The sequence below is a fragment of the Carassius auratus genome, chromosome 15, assembly GCF_003368295.1.
Source record: "Carassius auratus strain Wakin chromosome 15, ASM336829v1, whole genome shotgun sequence".
NCBI classification, from domain to species: domain Eukaryota; kingdom Metazoa; phylum Chordata; class Actinopteri; order Cypriniformes; family Cyprinidae; genus Carassius; species Carassius auratus.
Genome location: NC_039257.1, coordinates 20524112 through 20544325, shown reverse-complemented (window position 1 = coordinate 20544325; position 20214 = coordinate 20524112). Strand labels below are relative to the sequence as shown.

General features: G+C 37.8%; 1 protein-coding gene across 3 annotated transcripts in view; it reads left to right on the top strand.

Moving 5' to 3' along the window:
• Window positions 1–20214, top strand: part of atm (ATM serine/threonine kinase) — a 61634-nt gene that overhangs the window by 26300 nt on the left and 15120 nt on the right. For 2 of the 3 annotated variants that reach the window (XM_026282861.1, XM_026282860.1), the window contains exons 28-45: window positions 440–566; window positions 666–865; window positions 1010–1184; window positions 3177–3341; window positions 3805–3937; window positions 4015–4110; window positions 4488–4659; window positions 4814–4955; window positions 5888–6064; window positions 6181–6358; window positions 6449–6560; window positions 8725–8883; window positions 9033–9141; window positions 10583–10671; window positions 14200–14302; window positions 14388–14542; window positions 16579–16683; window positions 17060–17179. In XM_026282861.1, the coding sequence (XP_026138646.1) occupies window positions 440–566; window positions 666–865; window positions 1010–1184; window positions 3177–3341; window positions 3805–3937; window positions 4015–4110; window positions 4488–4659; window positions 4814–4955; window positions 5888–6064; window positions 6181–6358; window positions 6449–6560; window positions 8725–8883; window positions 9033–9141; window positions 10583–10671; window positions 14200–14302; window positions 14388–14542; window positions 16579–16683; window positions 17060–17179 (2517 nt within the window). The remainder of the gene's footprint in view (window positions 1–439; window positions 567–665; window positions 866–1009; window positions 1185–3176; window positions 3342–3804; window positions 3938–4014; window positions 4111–4487; window positions 4660–4813; window positions 4956–5887; window positions 6065–6180; window positions 6359–6448; window positions 6561–8724; window positions 8884–9032; window positions 9142–10582; window positions 10672–14199; window positions 14303–14387; window positions 14543–16578; window positions 16684–17059; window positions 17180–20214) is intronic. The other variant, XM_026282863.1, reaches the window with a different exon arrangement.

The window sequence follows — 20214 nt, the reverse complement described above, 5'->3', positions numbered from 1 at the left end:
ATATTTGTGTATTTTGTAAACAAACATTTTTAAATAAACACTGTTCCTTTTAACTTTTTATTTATCAAAGAATCCTGAAAAAAATAAGTAATGATTCTGAAAATTCAGCTTCCAGCTTCACATGAATAAATTAGATTTTAAAGTATATTTAAATAAAAACATTTTTTTTTCTGTATTTTTGATAAAAATAAATACAGCCTTGATGAGCATAAGAAATGTCTTTAGAAAACATAGAATTGATCTTGAATAACTAACCTGGCTCTCACCATGAACATGATGTTTAAAAGTGTTAAAAGTGTGAAAATTTTCATCGCTCTCAAAAATGAAAAATGCCTCTTGTCATATTATCTTGCTATTTCAGTTTTTGTACCATCGAGCATAGGAAACCCTATTGGAAACAAAAGAAATTTCACAAACATGTTTTAATTTTTGTAATCAGAGAGTTGGATCCTGCTCCAAACCCACCGTTCTTCAGCTCGTATGTGATCAGAGCCACGCTGGACTACCTGAGCAAATGCCACAGTGCCACTCACAAGTCTCTGGTGGCTATCCTGTCCAAGACTCCTGTGAGCCTCCCACGCAATCTTGCATATTCATTTTATACCTGAGCATCTGCTTATTCCTTTATAAAACTCCTGCGTCCGTCTGTGTCGTGCATGTTTCAGATGTCCATTCAGAAGATTCTCATAGCAATCTGTCAGAAGGCTGCTGAGACCACCAACGGCTACGAGAGGCACCGCATACTGATGATGTACCACCTGTTCGTCAGCCTGCTTCTCAGAGAGGTGAAGGACGGGCTGGGCGGAGCCTGGGCCTTTGTGCTGCGTGACATCATCTATACACTCATTCACCACATCAACAGCAGGTCTGTGCGCACACACAATTAGGGATGTTTTAGGGGTATATATAGTGGTGGCCAAAATGATTAAACACTATTTTAACACCATTATTACAATTAAATGTAAACTGGTCTGTGGTTCATGTTATGAGGGCTTCTTCTCTGCTGTAGGTCACGTCAGCAGGATGAGGTGTCCGCTCGGAGTCTGTCCCTGTGTTGTGACTTGTTGTCTCTGGTCTGTCAGACGGCGGTCCAGTACTGTGATGATGCTCTAGAGAGCCACCTGCAGGTTATTGTTGGTACTCTCACAGCACAGGTCACGGATCAGTCTGCCATATCTCAGCAGGTGAGAGGGACGAGTGAATGAGTGAGCATGACGTGTTAACTTCAGGTCACAAGCTGTTATGTTATAATGTACTAAAGGAGGTCTTAAGTTTAGCTTATCATGAAAAGTGTTGATTGTTGCATTATATTTAGATCTACTCCTGTAGCATTCATATCAAGGCTGCAGCTGAACACAGTCATGTCAGTCCCTCCATTGTTGCGGGGCAAAAATCCTTGATTTTGCGGCATGTTTTCTTAAAAAATGCCATAAAATATGCTGGATATTTTTGCAATTTTATGCAAAAATGCATGCGGTTTGATGAAAAAGAGAAAAAAAGGTGATTCCCCCAACACCTTTTGCTCACTAGGCTACTACCTTAATTTAAAGAGTAATTTCTTATTACTTCCTATGATAAGCGAGCATACTAAATCACAGAATATTTAAGTTGCAATCTCTTACTGCAACGTAAATTATTTTACATACTACTAATATAATTACAACTGAAAGTTTTTGGTACTCTTCTGTAACAAAAAAAGTGCAATCGTACAACTGTAAAGTTGCATCAACTTCTGAATGAAACTACAACAGTGTTAGTAGCCTAGTGATAAGGGGGTGTTGGGGGAATCACCTTTTTTTTCTCTATTTCATCAAACCGCAGTTTTCGCAAGTTCTCGCAATATAATTTGGCTCCACTGTCATGTAACAAATCGGGAAACTGCTTCGCACGTTTTTCTGCGCTTATTTTTGTTGCCAAATAAGAATGATTTGCACGCTTCAAGTTTCACCCAAGTTTCACCGCGGGGTTTGCAGATGATGTTCACGTCACGTAATTACGTCACTTCATAAGGTTCACATGGCAATAGGGGGGAAATGGCGCTTTACTTGTGTGAAGTAAACGCAACATTTTTCAACTTTCTGCTAATATATATGTGAGTTTTTTGCAATGAAATTACAGGGATTATGAAATCATGCTAGCCCCGCATATTTTGCTTTCTGAAATCGGCCATTTATGCCGCAAAAGAGATACGTATTTGAAAAAATGCAAACCCGCATAAATATACGGCCTTTGGCTGATCATGCATTAAATATGCGATCGCATAATCACGTTTTTCTGGAGGGACTATCATGTCTACTGAGTGAAAACACAATGTAAATAAGAGATCCGTTGATCAGTGTAAACCGTTTCAATGGTTATAATCAGAGATTCGGCAAAAATGCAGAAATCCAATCACTGCTCCAACAATTATAAAGAGAATGATCTTTGATCAATTTCTGAATATAAAATAAGTACTGTATAGATAACAGATGGGTTTAAACTCAACAAGCAGGAGCAGCGCTTAAGTTGATTGTTTTTAGTTGTTTAGACCACACGATGATTCACGTTAAGGGGCGAATTCTCCCGATTTCAAACCCTGGCATTTCAGAAGGTTAGAATAGAATTATTCATATTACTACTGTTCTAGTGTGTTTTCACATTGATCTTTCACCTTAAATTAATGAGAGAAGTTGTCCTCTGTGTATATGTGTTTACAGGGCTGGGCATTGTAGCTAAAGGAAATTATTTAATATGTTCATGATATTGATGTCTCTATATTATTATACTTATGTATTTGTTCTGGAATTACTTCATTTAAAAAATATATATTTAAATGCAATAAATATATATTTTACATGAATATAGTACATGTAAAAGTCTAATCTGAAATTAATTCTTAATTCTTATTCAGAAAAAGTAATGGAAAAATGATGGTGTGTCAAAATGTCAACCTAAAAAAAAAAAAACTGATTTACTGAAAACTGATTTTATTTCTAAATGTTATCTCTGATGTTAAGGTTTTAAGTCAGGAATGTAAAACTGGTTTGCAGTACTGATTTAAAGTCAATGTTGGTTAGTTTTATATCACTAACAGAATAATAATGCATTTATTGTAGATATATGTCTCCTAGCCCTATTCTCATGTGTGATTTGATTGGTTATTCAGCAGGGAATTATAACACATTGTATGCTTTTAGGTCCTCAGTCTACTAAGGTTCCTGGTGATTGAAAACCCGGAGAACCGCATGTTGAGAAATGCCATACCCCTATTGGAGCCTTTTCCAGACCGAGCACACTTTAGAGATCTGAGAGCCGCCCAGCACGCTCTCAAATACAGCTCAGGAGCCTTCACTCTCAGACAGGTCAACATTACAGTCTTTTTCAGAAATGCTGTATAGACCCACATTATTTACATTTTACATTACATTTACATTTAGTCATTTAGCAGATGCTTTTATCCAAAGCGAATGAGGGCAATGGAAGCAATCAAATCCAACAAAAGAACAATGATGATGTGCAAGTGCTATGACAAACCTCAGTTAGTCCAATGCTGTACATGTAGCAAAGTTTTTTTTTTTATATATATATATAATAAATAAAAGGAAAACCAATATAACAGGAAAAAAATAGAGCAACCTTCATATGTTATTTAACATCAAATGTCCATCTGTTGCATTGTGGGATTACCATGAACTAAGTAGAAGTTAAATTAAGTACTAAATTTGAATTTTGATGATTTTTCAGATTTAATTGACACAGGTGATGCAAGATATGCCTAAACATGGACAATTCTGCTCCTCCCTCCCGTTTTTCTGTCTCTTGCAGGAAATTGAGCATTTTCTGTCAGTAACATCCTGTGATTCTTTGCCCCTGGCCCGTTTGGAAGGGTTGAAAGATCTAAAAAGGCAACTTCACAGCCATAAACAGCAGATAGGACAACTCTTGAAAGAATGCCATGGTCAGAATCATATTATTCTTATGCAATTGTAGTGTCCTAATGCTTCATGTCCATATCTGATATCTGTGTTTGTTTAGCTGATCCTGCCAGCTGTATTTTGGTTAAGTTGGTTCTTAACCTTCTTCAGCTTTGCAAAATCGCAGCGAACCATCCTGGTGGAGGAGACATCTTGAGTAAGTGCTTTTCAGTGTTGACATGCAATATAAGAAATGAACTGGCATGACGAGTGCAGTTTTTATGACGTGTTGATGTATGATGAAATTGCAAAAGGATGTGTTGTCATCCTTTTTTTTTTTATGTGAACCGTAATTTACTGTTTATATTATTAGCTGGGGGACAGGTGGAGCTTTTTATTGGAGACAAATTACTAAAATGATTCCGACTTCTACACCAATACCATTTCTGATTCTGATTGCACAAAAAGACTGATTTGTACTCTGTTGAAATTTGTATTTAGTCGTTAATTAAATAAGCTGTGTCGCCTATGTATTTTTATTTTTCACTTTTCCAAATGTTTATTTTCTTATTTTATTTATCATTTACTCTTCAGAGGCTGCCGGCCGGTGCCTAGGAGAACTTGGTCCAGTTGACTTATCATCCATCGCCTTGCATTATGGGAAAGACCAGCTGTATGCCAGAGCGGCCGATTTGTCTCCTGACGTTCGTTTTCAGTGGATCTTCATCATCCTGAACCGCATGGACAACGCTCTCACGCATCACAGGCACTTCATTACAACTTAATTATCAGATCTTACACTTTCACACTGTCCTTAGATCAATAAACTATTTCTAGACTTTGCTTTCTGATAGCAATAATTATGAAAGTGCTTGCACCAATTAGACCATAATTCTGTGTCTTATCTTTTTTTATTTCAGTATTGCAGTGCGTCAGGCTGCTGGGATATGTCTGAAGGACATATTGGCCACTCAGTGTGGGATTGAATTTGGGGAAATGTATAAAATCAAAAGGGACCCTCTGCTGGCATATCTAAACCCCTTCCGCTCTGCCAAGAAGAGGGCAAGTCTTTCACATCGGCAAAATCTTTTTGTTAACACTTTTGATTCCAACTGCATGCTAAATATTTGTGAACTGCGAAACCATTAATGATCAAATGAGTGAATGACATCAAAAAGAATCTTTGTAGAAAAAAAAAGTTATGCATAAAGTGGTCCATTCCTTCTCAAAACTGTCATTTTTTTTGGGACCACCCATTACTGTACACTTAGTGTGTCTTTCTTGTCTGGCGCACCAAATTGCAGTCTCTACTAGGGCTGCACGATATTGGGAAAAAATGGCATTGCGATATTTTATTTTTCTGCAATATATATTGCGATATGCCATCTAATCTAATTTTTTCTTACAAACAAAAATAGGGTGAGCACACTTACTTTCTCATTTTAAATGATTTAAACATCGACACCATCGTGTCAATTGATTAATATGCGTGAGGGAGAGAGAGCAAGACCGCGCTCGTGTTGTTTGAAGACAGCTCGCTCTCTCTCTCGCTCTGTCTCTCTTGCTCTGTCTCTCTCGCTCTGTCTCTCTCTCTCTCTCTCTCTCTCGCGCTCTCTCTCTCTGGCGCTCTCTCTCTCTCTCGTGCTCTCTCTCAGGCTCTCTCTCTCTGGCGCTCTCTCTCTCTCTCGCTTTCTCTCTTTTGCGCGCTCCGCGAATCACATTCGTCAAGGGCCGGGGAGCAGCTGGCCCGTACAGTTAATGAATAACGGATCAACCACGACAGCCAACATCGCACATCCTGCGATGTGACTATCGTGGATTCGTACATCGCGATATCGATGCTTAAACGACACATCGTGCAGCCCTAGTCTCTACTAATGAGCTGGTGAATTGAATTAGGTGTGTTAGATAATGGCGACGTACAAAATGTGCAGGGGTCTTGGGACAGGTTTGGGAAGAACTGCCTTATAGGATTAATCTCTTCTTTTATACAGGAGACCATCGTGAGTATGGAAGTGACCTCAGAGTCCAGACATAGGCTGGACAATTCTGAACTCTGGTTAGTGCAACCTGGTGGAAACAAGGACTGGTTAAAGAACCTGTCTATGGCTCTGTTAGACAGTGGAGGTGTCCGCAATGAGGCTCTGCTCCTCACCAGACCTTTATGCGAGGTACACTGACGAAATAGTAGCCATGCTGTCTTTTGAGGATCCATTATAATGGTTTATAATGGTCTCAGATCACATGGAAAACAGAGTCTGAGTGAAAAACTCTTTTACTGCTGTAGGTAAAAACCGATTTCTGTCAGAGGATGCTGCCACTCTTTGTTCATGATATTCTTCTGGGAGATGTGGATGGTTCCTGGAGGCAGCTGTTATCCACACACATCCAGAGTTTCTTCAGTCAGTGCCGCAGACCCTCCACCCCCACCAGCCGCCCCACCACCCCCATGCTCTCTGATTCAGGTGCAAAGCTATTTGATAGGAGCTGAAGTGGTGACTGTGACATAAAAGGTTGGTCTGCTGCAATGTCTCTTTTTTTTCCTGTTTGAACAGGGAACAGTATTGATGTTGGCAACCAGAGCCAGGTAGACAAAACCTCACTCCGCAGCATGCTGGCAGTCATAGACTATCTCAGGCAACAGAGCCGCCCCGTGGCACCTGGAAGGTTGGACAAGTTTTCATTTCTGACAAATTCTGTGGATCCAAAGCAGTATATAATTCTAGATGTTATTTTTGAATATGCTTTCACACTTATTGCCAGTGCTGCAAGTATAGGTGCTGTCACATTTATCATTCAGGCCTGGTTCTACAGGGTGCTAGATGATGCTAAGCACGAGAGCTGTCAAAAAGACAAAAGAATTTCCAATATATGTCGAATTTAAAATAAAAATCCACCTTTGAATGCAAAAACTTTACATTGGAATTTTAGGAGTGTATTAGGCAGCTTTATCAATGGCACACATGATGCAATGACGAGGTAGGTGTCACCAGAGATGTTCACAAGTCTTTAACTTGGAGTCCGAGTTCAGTCTGAAGTCTTTGCGTCCTTGGTCACGAGACCGGGTCGAGTCATTTAATGGTTCACTAAAAAAATCCCATTCATAATCCTCATGCATTGAAATCTTCCTATTTACGCAGCTGTTTTATAGGCTATAGACAAAATATATTATCTGTGATGATCTTTTTTTTTTTCTTTTCTTTTTTTTTTAAAGAGGTGTTAAGATGTAAGGTTAATGTACATCCAGCCTGTAATTTATATGTTTTAATCCATTACCATGTTCAGAACCTTTTTTCTGTAATCAAATTCTATAATAAGAGTCAGATCTACCATGACACCCAAGGAAATATTTGAGACAGATATTACAAAATCATACAAATAAAATATTTCTATATGATATAAGTCAGGGGTATTCATTAAAGTTCCAAGAGGCACAGCCTCTGTATTGTCTTCCAAGCAAAGGCCAGGACAAAAAAATCAATCAATAAATCAATCAATACATTTTGACATGTATTGTATTTTACATTTAGATACATGCAAGCCATGTGGCAAAAAAAAAAAAAAAAAAGTTCAGGGTTTTCCTCCAGAAATCTATACTATTTTAATATTTTACATAGAAGCAGTATTTAGCCTACTGAAAACAATGTAGCTACAGTAGTCAAAACATTCTCATCTTGAGCAGAAAAGAAATATAAACTGTTAGTTCCATCCCAGCCATCTTAACAACAATTTTCCCAATTATAATAAGGCCTACATATATATACAGGCTATATTATACAGATTAATAATGCTAATAATGCTAAATGTAGCTCAGAAATGTCTTGTTACATCTGGTTTAAATAATCAGAGTAATAGGTAGATAAATAAATAGATAGATAAATAGATAGTAAGAAAAATAACTACATTTTGCAGCATTGTTGTTTTCTGCTGTGTTAGAGTGAAAGTAATCTATAGTTTTGTTTGTCATCCGTAGCTTCCCCCTAACTGAAATCGCAAAATTCTAATTTAGCTATTTTGACAGCCCTACTAAGCACCCTCAAATGAACGCAATAGCACCCTCAGTTAAAGCTGTAATTATGAGATTTCATTGCATATTTGGCAAACTATCCAGTGTGTAATGGTTTGCACTCTGGGAGATCCTTTGTCTATTTATTTGCGCCGTTAAGCAATGTAGATAATCGCAGACATAATCTGCTTATTTCTTGAACGCAACAACGGGTCAGTTACTTAATTGCTGTTTAAGTTAGAAATAAGAATCTCCTTAGAATAATTTAAAAAAAAAATTTTATATATAAAATACAAATGTTACAAGTGTCTACTGTCACTTCTGATCAATTTAACATCCTTGCTGACTACAAGTATTATATGCATTAGTGTACTTGCTTACTGAGAAAAGATAAAATATTTTGATTATGCCATTGACATTAAAGTGTCGAAGAAATGCTACCTTTGAAGTTTACTTTATCGTGACAAGTAATTTCACCATGAAATATGAAAACAGTCAAAACAATACATCATGGACAAAAAGCTGATGACTTAAAAAAAAAAGCATAACAGACATGAATGTGATATATGTACTGCATACACTGTTTGACATCTGTCAGTCAACAAATTAAAATTTATTTGAGAAAAACTCAGGTGAAATGAATCAGATGAATTTTGCTGATTGGAGCGACAACAGAAAATGTCGCAGAATCTTTTCTGTGTTACCAATTGTTTTTTTGATCATTTGTAATGACATCTTGTTAAATAGTTAAAACACACTGTTACATTCTCACAAATTGTACTCTGCACTAATTATGGATTCAACTTTGACGTTGTATTTTTAAAGTAATGAATATGGGACGGTGTGTGAGTCAAATTTTTGGCTGGATCTAAATTATCTGGAGGTGGCTGGAGCCGCTCAGATGTGTTCTGCACATTTCACTGCCCTCCTGTACTCGGAGATCTACGTGGACAAGATCAGATCCAACATGGAGCAGACCCGAAGGTACTACCAGTGACTCTCTGCTTACTGTTAGGCTTCATGTAATGTGTCATCTACCTAATACTGTGTACAATGATCATGACCATGGTGTTCTAGATTCATTAGTTGTTTTGAAGAGCTGTGTGGTGACCAGATGCTTGTGTTTGTCTCAGGTCACAGTCTCGAGCGTCGAGACGGATCACGTTTGAGGAGAGCAGCCAGACACTGTCCATCAGCAGTGTGAATGAAAAGAGTTTAGAAGACTCTGGCATCAGTCTCCAGGTGGGTGATGGGTATCAGAGCAACAGCCGTTTCTCTTTTTCTCTCAAAGCATATTGCAAAATAAAAATAAAAAACACTAGAGATGTTCATTTAACCGCTTACCGACCATTAAGAATTTTGACCGATTAATATAATCAGTTGAACAGTTTAAAAAGACATTTATTCATTTTTTTCAGCAATTTATCAGAATATTTAAAAAAAGGTTTGCTGCATGGTTAAAATATTCTGCGCGTAGGCTATAGGCTAGTCGCATTTGATAATTTCATTCAGAAATATAGTCTTAATGCCGACGTGAAATGTTTACAAACATTATAATAAACACTGTAAACATAGCTAGTCTATTTTAGTTCCCCTCACTCCACAACAAATCCTTTCAATTAACAGAATTAAAAAAATATAAGAAGCTAGCAATATAAATGTCAAGCTAAAACAAATTAATTTAAGCTAAAATTAATTAGAATTTAATTTAACGAAACTGAAACCAACGTTGCATCTCTCATTCCACACAAAATCAAATGTTTCCATATTCCCGATGTATTTGAATGGCAAATTATTGTTTATGTAATTCACTCGTCGTATTCCAATATCCACATAAAACAAAATTTTTTTCACAAAATCACGGCGGCACGGTGAATAACACTTAACGTCACAGATTTCACTGCATATTTAAACCGAGCTGGGGTTTTTTCCCGTATGTTTGACTGTATTTTATTTCGATAATGAACAGACTACATTGTCAAGGTAGCAATGCTTAACTGTGCGCACACGCGGCGCCGGTGCAGTCACTTTTTTTTTTCCTTCAAACAATGGAAACAAACCTATTTTTTAAATGGTTTACTTTTCACAATAAAAACATTTGTAAAATAAGCCTAAAGAAAAAAATAGGATGCAGCTTTCTGCCGTCTGGTTTCCTTTCGCGAATGAAATGAAATTCTGCATACTAGGCTACTTGTTGCACAGTTTATTTTCTGTAAACAGTGTAAATGTATTATTTAAGTAAAAATATATTTCTAGTATAGGCTTATTTATTTGTTATATATACAACTTTACTATGTTTTTCTTCCCTCTCAGAAGCACTTCAGGTGCGTGATGTGATATAATAACCATGTGAATCCTCATGTTCTGTGGTGTGCTGCTAAAAAATTTTATGTGCATGTAAAATTAATCCCCGGAAAACAAATGTTAGTATTTTTAACGGGTCAAAGAAACTTATCCTCTCTAATTTAATTAAATTCTAATTTTAAATAATCTTGTCTGTTGTGGGTTAGGAAAAATAACCAAAATGAACATCCCTACTCTTCACTGCAGTTTCACTCCGTGTTCTATTAAAACTCTGCACCACTCAGACACTCTACAGTACTTCATTGATCAAAATGCAGTAAAATACTGGCGTTATTAAGTAAGACTAAGTACAGTACGTGGTTTAATTTTCCTGTCTCAGGATCTTCTGATTGAAGTGTACAGATGCATTGGAGAACCTGACAGCCTGTATGGATGTGGAGGAGGCAAGTTAATCAGTCCTCTGACTAGGTGAGACCTTCCAATCATAATGATCTTGGAGTAACTCCATGTATTTTAATAAATGTAAATATGTCTCTACTGTATGCACAACAGGCCTCATTTACAAAACTTTCATAGATATATGAATTAAAGTGGTGAATGATTGTGATTTAACTTTTCTATCTTTAGTTAATGTAATGTTTGAGCATAAACAGTATCTGCAAAGTTATGACGCTGAATGTCCCGTGCAAACGGAGATATTTGCTGCGTCCCAATTTGCATACTATCCATTCTAAATAGTTTTCGAAAATAGAGTTAGTCTGTCCCAAATCGTAGTATGTTGAAAAGAGTATGTTGTCAAAGATTGCTGGATGGTCTACTACTTGAGAGTAGAATTGGAAGTGCAGATCGATGCACACTCTTAACGGCTAATATATTGCCCACAACTACACTACAAACACGCATAAAAAGTTTTAAAAAATGACAAACGTGACGGATATGGGAGGCCGCCGGACAGAAAGTGGTTTGACTGATAAATATTCAAAGTCTAATCTGATTAAAAATATTTAGTTAATGTCATGCATGTTACATGTTATCTGCAGCAACATTGTGAACTTTTATAATGAGACGTTTCGTCATTAACTTTTAAATGCCTCATGCAAACACATGACCCGCGGCTGGCAGATCAACGTGCCACTTCATTCTCTCCAGCATGGTAGGAAATTAAATTAAATGTGGATTTTGTGACAAGATGATTGACAGTGCAGTTTAAACAGTGACAGAATGCACCTAACTAAACAGTGACTCCGTTAAAGACACAGTTATGACAGAGTAGTATGTCCTAAAGCTTGCCTACTGTTCTGCTACAAACTCGAAAGTACATACTTTTCTTCACAAAAAGAGTAATTACTTTTAGGGCACAGTATAAATAGGCAAATCGGGATACAGCAATTTTTTATAATTATGATTTATAGTTCAATCTTTTATAATTATGCCAGTTTAATGCCTACAAATACAGCTCGTAGGGACTACAGTGAGCTACTTGGACGCTTATGCCGTTGCTGTGGTAGTGTGCAATACCTGCTGGCAAACACTTCTTACGGTTACAAAGTAAACAATTACTTTACAAACGTGCCTCAGCGCAATCATGTATTCTGCTGTATTAAAGCTTTGATCAGGATAAAACCGTATATTAAAAGCTAACATAACAGTAGAATTCACAAATAACAGCGTATCTAAAAGTATGAGACCGCAACAAACTAAAAACATACCATTCTGAAATGTCATGTAAGAGCCGTGCTTGCACAGGTTCTGCGCGATCCTCTTCAGTAATATCCTCGATCGGGCTCAGACTGAGCACTATTCATGACACCATTATTTACAATACAACCGGAGCACATGCCTGTGAGCTGAGGGGCGGGACGTTTGTGGACTGCACGAGAGGCAGTTTAGCCAATCACAACACACTGGGCTAGCTGACCAATCTGAACCCATTGTGTATTTCTGAGGGAGGAGCTTCATAAAACCAGGAAATCATCAGAGCGTTCATAGGAGAAGGGACAGTGTGGTGTAGAAGGTAAATCATGTGGAAAACACATGCTAGACTACACCCAGTAAACACAATCAAGCCTAGAAAAAACAATCAACCATCCCTTTAATTAAAAAATGTCATTACCTGAGAATCTCACCTTCTTAAAAACCCTCTTTAGGATTCACACATCTTAACACAAAAACTTCTTTACAAGCAACTTACCCAAATTCATGCTTTTGTTTCGTGAATGATTATGTGCTTAAGTCATCATAAAGCAGTGTTGACCCTATTTACTTTAATACACATTCCTGGTCTTATTATGAATTATGTGTCAGTGCAACAAAGTTAGTTTATTTTATCAAAATATAATAACTTACAGATTAACTTACAGCCTAATAGCCAAGCAACTACAGACATGTTGTTAGGCTACTGCTGCTTTTAATGCAGACATGTTGAAATCTCCTCAGAAGTGGATGCCGATGGTGCTTCTGAGTACTATAACAATCTGATTCCAATTACTTGAGCTCAGTAGACCACATTTAATCAAATATATTTTTAAGAATGTTGGTAACCAAACAGTTGTTAGTAGCCATTGACTTCTATACTATTTTTTTTTTTGGTAGTAAATGGTTACCAGCAACTGTTGATTACCAACGTTCTTCAAAAAAAATTACTTTTGTTTGTTCAACAGAAGAAGGAAATTCATGCAGGTTTGGAATGATTTTTGAGTGAACAACTGGTAGTTGTATCCGTTATCTGAGCTAACGTGCTAAGTAGGGCTGTCACTTTTAGTTCGAAAATCGATTGCACAATCGATCGGTCCAACCAAAAAAAGTTTCGAAAATGAAAATAGGGAATCGATTTTAACCAAATATGTACACTATTAATTTTAAAAGAATAAAACAATTTAATAATATAGATGTAACAAAACTCACAAACAAGCAGAAAAAGAAAATAAAGAATTCCGAAAGTGCAGTATGCGTTGCGAAAGCTAGATATAAAATACCAGCAATTTTACGCGCCTATAAGACCCAGTGATGTTGAAAGCGACCTCTCTGCGTTCACACCAAATGCGAATATAGCATATAGCGCGGTAGACGCGAATTCGCCTCATTCACACATCTAGTTACAGGAGATTCTGAGTTATGAAAAGGACCATTGCAAGCTGACAGCGACCGGTAATACCCCCACCTTGCGCAGCTGTACCTGAGTGTCCCTAGGTCATCAGTGCGGTCGGAGCACATCTTCTCAACAGTTGGACATACAGTGTATAAAAAACGCTCTGCTCTGGACCCCAAATGTTGATCGACTTGTTTTCCTGTCCAATAAATTTGTAATTGTCCTAGCCTTGGTGCATTTCCTTAAGCCTGCCTAGTGCCGTCTAGCCTAAGTGTCGGTTACGTTCAATAAAAAACACACATGGCCTGTTCTCAAGTCCATAAAGTTTAATTTTTTTGAACAGTTGTTTGAAATGGATTTGAATCTTTATTTAAAATAATCTTGGAGATTTTTGAATTGCCTAAATCATAAATGCAGCTGGGTTGAAGCCTGCAGTGATGTTTTTCTTTTGTTATGGCAGCCGTCCCCTCTGCATATATATTTTTTCGAGAATGTTGCACTCCTGTTGCTGTTCTGCACGAAACTTAATGCCAATAAATTAGAAATATTGCTGACTTTTGCGTTTCCAGTGCTCTCTTTGCATTCGTCCGTTATTTGACGTAGAAAAAGGAAACGTTTTTTTTTTAGACATGGAAAATCGATTTTACAATCGATTCAATGAAAACTTATGTCTTAAAAATCGAAAATGATTTTTTTCACAAAAGTGACAGCCCTAGTGCTAAGTATTAAAATTTGCATTTGTGTTCACTAATATTTTCAAAGATAAATGAAACAAATGAGTTGCTCACTGTTTAAAGTTAGTTAATTAATTTTAACTAACAGGTTATTATTTTGCTTTCATACTAATTAATATCTAAATGTAGAAGTGTTGTTTTTTTTTTTTTTTTTTTTTTTTTTGTGGTCTCCAGAATTCGAACATATGAACATGAGGCCATGTGGGACAAGGCTTTGGTTTCATACGACCTCCACTCCAACCTCCCAGAGGTCACACGGCAGACCGGCATAGTGGAGGTTCATTTTCTGCAAAATTATGAGAATGGTTGCAATTTAAAATTGTGATCTCTGGTCAATAGTGGTTAGTTTGTGTGTTTCTCAGGGTCTGCAGAACTTTGGTTTGTGTAGTATTCTAAACACGTATCTTCATGGGCTGGAGAAAGAAGGGGTGGAGTGGGGTCCTGAACTACGAGAGCTACGCTTTCAGGCTGCGTGGAGAAACACACAGTGGGACTGTGACCTGCCTGAGAGGTGTGGGTCTGTATTTACACTCTTAAGCATTATTATGCATTAGTAGAAGTTTGCATTAGTTGGAAACATGTCAGTCAGTTTATATTCTATTGTACCTTTTATACCATGGTATACAGTGCCCTCCATAAGTATTGGAACAGTAAAGACAAAATAGCTTTCTCTGCTGTGGAGTCCAGACATCTGCAAACATGATTAAAAGATAAATGTGCAACAAACCTACAAAATGTAATATTTTATTGTTAGGTCTTTCAACACCAAATAAAAAGGACATCACTTTTAGAATTCATCCCACTATTTGATGTGAGCATAAGTATTGGAACAGTTGAATTTAAGGCAGATGTAAAAGATTAAAAGCTAATATTTAGTTGCAGATCCCTCGCATGCAATCAGAGCAGTGCGTCTGCAACCCATAGACATCACCAGACTCCTGGTCTTCTGCTTTGAAATGCTTTGCCCCAGCCTTTAATGCAGCCAATTCCAACTGTTGCTTGTTTTGTGGAGTTTCTGTCTTTAGTCTCCTCTTCAGCTGGTGAAATTAATGTTGAATCTAATTTAAATCTGGAGATTGATTTGGGCAGTCTAAGACTTTACATTTCTTCGCCCTGATAAAGTCCTTGACTGAACTGGCATAGTGTTTTGGGTCATTGTCCTGATCCAATATGAAGTGCTTTCTAATGAGTTTGGTGCCATTTTCTTAAATATTGGTTGCCAAGATGATTTTGTACTGCTACTGCCATCATACATTAAGGGCTCTATTTTAACGATCTAAACGCAAAGTGTAAGGCGCACGGCGCAGGTCCACTCAAGGCGTGTCCAAATCCATTTTTGCTATTTAAACGACAGAAAAACATTCCAGGCGCATTTCTGGAATGGGTTGTCCCTATTCGCTTAATGTGTAATGGGCCTAACGTTCAAATGGGCGCAAATACATTTGCTAATTAAACGACGTGGCGCTGGACGGGAAAATGCGAATGGTGCCGGACTGAAACTAGCAAACACACTTGCGCTGCGCCTTGTCACATTGTGCCGGGTGTATGATAGGGCCCTAAGTCATCATTAAAATGAAGAGGTCCTGTTCTAGAGACTCATGCATGCCCATGCCATGACACCACCTCCACCAAACTTTACAGATAAGGTTGCATGCTTAGGATCATTTGCATTTCCATTTTTTATCCACACTTTTGCTTTCCAATCACTTAGATAAATTTAATCTTTGTCTCATCAGTACATCAACTCCGTTCAAAAACTCTTCTGGCTCACATTTGTGAAGAATCTTGCCTTTCTATTTTTGGTGTTGATCAGAGGTTCGCATCTTGCAGTTTATCTTCTGTAATTCTGTGTCAGTTTATCCTGCGAACTGTAGATTTGACACAGCATCACCCCAGCTTTCTGGAGGTTGTTGGTGATTTTACAAACATGTATTTTAGGGTTCATTTTCACAGATTTTATGATTTGCCTGTCATCAACTACTGTTGTTTTTCTCAGCTGATCAGGTCGCTGTTGGTTGCTGATGTCGCCAGTAGTTTGCAAACTGTTTTTGTTTTGGATTTCTCCATGCTCTATGTTTTTCCTATAGTTCTAATTTACTTCCTCTTTTCTTTTATCATCCAAATTGCATGACTTTTCTTTCAGAGTCGGCTTCCTCATCTTAATCCTGGTTTGTGTCATCATCGAATGCAAGACTTAGAATGCAAAAGCAATGGATATAACTGATAAGACACGTTCCCTGCTTTTAATATTGCACACAGCTGAACACTTAGAAAGACCTTTTGCTCACATCAGATAGGGAGACGAAACTCTACAAGTGCTGATACCCTTAGTTTGGAAAACATTTTTGTTTTGAATCACCCAATAATAAAATGTGACATTCTGTAGTTTTGTCTGATATTCATCTCTTAATCATGTTCACTGATTTCTTGACACCACAGTAAACAGAATAATTTTGACTTTACTGTTCCAATACTTATGGAGGGCACGGTATATATAGTCTACTGTGCCACTAAATTTTTTTAATTTTTTAATATTTTTATTTTCATTTTCAGAAATGAGAAACTGAAGCCTGGCATCAATGAGTCCTTGTTCAATGCCGTCCAAGCTTTGAGAGATAGAGAATTCTCCCTATTTGAGCAAACCCTCAACTACGCCAGGTATCTAGTCTACTCACCCCTGTGTTAAGCCCCGTTCATACCAAAAACAATAACTTTAACTATAATGTTTTAATAATTCTAATTCTATGAGAATACCAAAGGCCACCCCACAACTTTAATAATAAAAGGAACAATATAATTAGATTTTTCTTCCAGCTGATGAATGATAAATACATTGACAGCCAATTAGACTCTCCTGACTGAGATTGAGACAACTTAATTGACGCACACTTTTAAAAAGAACGTTATCGTGTGTTTTGGGATGGATGCTAATAGTTATCTTTATAGTTATAGTTCATGGTGTGAACAGCCATAAGTAACATTTACAGATGTAAATGGTCCTCTATCTGATTCGTATGTGTTTGTGTTTTGTCAGAGGTCATGAGGTCGAGGAGCTGTGTCGTGGTAGTCTGGAGGCCGTGTCTTCGCTCTATCCTGCTCTCTGTAACCTGCAGAGAATTAGTGAACTTCAGAGTGTCGAGGAGCTTTTCTCCAGGTCAGATTCCACATTTAAAGTCATTAAGGCAAAAGCTCTATTTCCTAATTACCAAATAAAAAACTCAAGAAATTTAAGAATTTAAAAGTGTTATTGTTAATATTTCAGAATCACAAAGAGCTTTATTGCCAAGTATGCTTGCACATATGAGGAATTTGTTTTTAGTGACATAATCTTCCAGTACACAGAAACAGCAACACACAGACAAAAAATAAAAATAAAAAATTGCAAATAAATATAAGGATATTGCACATTTTTATTGCGTAAGTGGGGAACATTTAACTGTTCATGAGGCAGATTGCCTGGGGGAAGAAACTGTTTTTGTGCATGACTGTCCTGGTATTTGAGGCTGTGAAGCACCAGCCAGATGGCAAAAGTTCAAAGATGGGGTGACTTGGATGTGAGGGATCCAGAGTGATTTGCTGAGCCCCTTTCCTTACTCTGGATGTGTACAGTTGTTGAAGGGTGGGCAGGGGAGCACCAATAATCCTTTAAGCAGTCCGAACAGTTCTCTGTAGTCTTCTGATGTCTGATTTTGTAGCTGAACCAAACCAGACAGTTATTGAAGTACACAGGACAGACTCCATGACGGCTGAGTAGAACTGTTTCAGCAGCTCCTGTGGCAGGTTAAACTTTCTCAGCTGGCGAAGGTAGTACAACCGTTGTTGGGCCTGTTTCTGTATTAAGTCAGGGCCAATTCTTTGCTGGTTAGAATTGCCCCTGCTTGTAAAAATTGTAACTACAGGGTACAAGCAGCATCATTCTCACTTATAGTCACTTAAAATATTTGATAGTGACAATTATATATATAATTATATAGCGCGATTAAAAACCAATGTGCTTTACAATAACTAAGACCATAAAGAGCTAGAATTAAACAATAAGACAGAAATAATTAAAATTGTAAAAGACTACCATAAAAGAAACAGTGCTTCAAAATAATAAAAACGATAATATACAATAGAAAATGCTTCAAGTATTAAATGCTTTATCAGACAGAAAAGTTAGATTTAAAAACAAAGATAATGCCAGTCTAATCGAGATGGGCAAATATCTCCAAAGTCTGGGGGCAGCTACAGAAGAAGCACAGTCACAGTCAGATTTAAAAATAAAATCTAATTAAAAATGTTATTACAAAAACTATAATAGTGTATCAGTAATACTAAAATACCTGGACCTGGGTCAGCCTAGCTGCTGCTATTGAGATTAATGGAAATTCTAAGAAATAGCTTTAGCTTTTATATAGACATAAAAAAAAACCTTTAAAAATGTGTTTTTCAAAGCTTTTTAAAGTTCTTAAAAATTTAAAGCAAACTTTTTTTTCATGCTAAAATTTAAAGGCTTTTTGTAAGATCTGGAAGTGCACTGCCCCTTAATTTTCCCCAAATAACATATTATTACACATAAATAGCTATAACCTCAAAACACAAATTGGCTCAAATGTTTTATGGCTCAATTACCCTTTAACTGAAATTTTGTTTATTTTATTGTTCTTATGAATTCCTTTTTAAATGTTTATTATTATCATTATTATTATTATTATTATTATTATTATTATTATTATAGAACTTAACTGTAACCTTGTTCCCTGAGAAAGCTGAACGAGATTCTGTGCTGCTCAGCGCATTGGGAAACATCTTAATCGTGACCAGCTGTGAATAATGTGTGTAACACGTTGATAGAATTGACCCGGAGGTAATATAGCCTCGGTTGATGACGTCATCGGTGCACGCCCGCAACATGGGGCTATAAATAGGTAAGCCACAGGTGCATCAACAGGATATTTTGTCTGAAGAGCAGTCCTGGGACATCTTCAGCACGGCAATGCAGCACAGCATCTCGTTCCACTTTCTCAGGGAACAAGGTTACAGTTAAGCAACTGGGAACTTTCCCTTTCAAAAGCTACAGTCGATGCTGCACTGCTCAGCGCATTGGGAATGAGAATACCCACGCCACCGTGCTTGAAAATGTCTGGACCTTGTGCAGGTGTGCTCACAAAACCACAAGAAGGCCCCAGACATTAGCTTGTGATGTTGACCCAAGGACATGAGAGCCCGGAGTAGCATGAGCATCTATACAATAAAATCTTATGAATGTGTACGGAGAAAACCAACCTGCTGCATCACAAACCCGTTGTAAGGGGGCACCCCTTGCTAAAGCACTAGAGGAGGCGACCCCCCTGGTGGAGTGAGTCCTAAGACCTATAGGCAAAAGTTGCCCGCACACCTCATAAGCAAGAGCAATAGCATCCCTGACCCAATGAGACATGGTCTGCTTTGTGGCAGCTGCTCCTCTGTTACCACCACCATAACAGACGGACAGTTGCTCTGACTTATGCCACTGGCTAGTGCGGTGGATGTAAGTCTGAAGAGCATGGACTGGCCACAGTCTATAAGCTTTTTCCTGCTCCGGCGTTGTGAACGGCGGAAAGCAGGAGGCCTCTAAAATGACCGGATGTACAGCCGAAAACGGAACCTTAGGCAGGTAATCAGGATCAGGATGCAAAATCACTTTCACCATTACTGGGGCAAAGTCTAAGCATGATGGTGAGATAGACAGAGCCTGCATATCCCCAATTCTCTTTAAAGATGTTATTGCCATGAGAAAAAATATTTTTAGAGTCAGAAGTTTATCAGACGCTGATTATAAAGATTCAAATGGGGTTTCAACAAGACCCTCGAGTCCCAAGAAGGCATTTTGGTTTTTACTGCAGGCCTCAGTCGTCTGGCCCCATGAAGGAAGCTGAGGGTGTCTCCCAAGTGGCATCCCGTCAATCAAGGCATGGAAAGACGAAAGAACGGGCCACATAAAGTCCAGAACTGAAGCAATCTGGCAGTTGACTGGATCTACATTGTGTACAACACACCACCTTTCAAAAACACCCCATTTACTGGCATAACTCTGTCTGGTGGAGGAAGCCCTAGCACTAAGAATGGCGAAAGCCCTGTGTTTCTCAATAGTTACCCATCAGGGGCCAAACATGAAGATTCCACTGGTCGGGCCTGTGATGGAATATCGTGCCCTCTTCCTGAGAC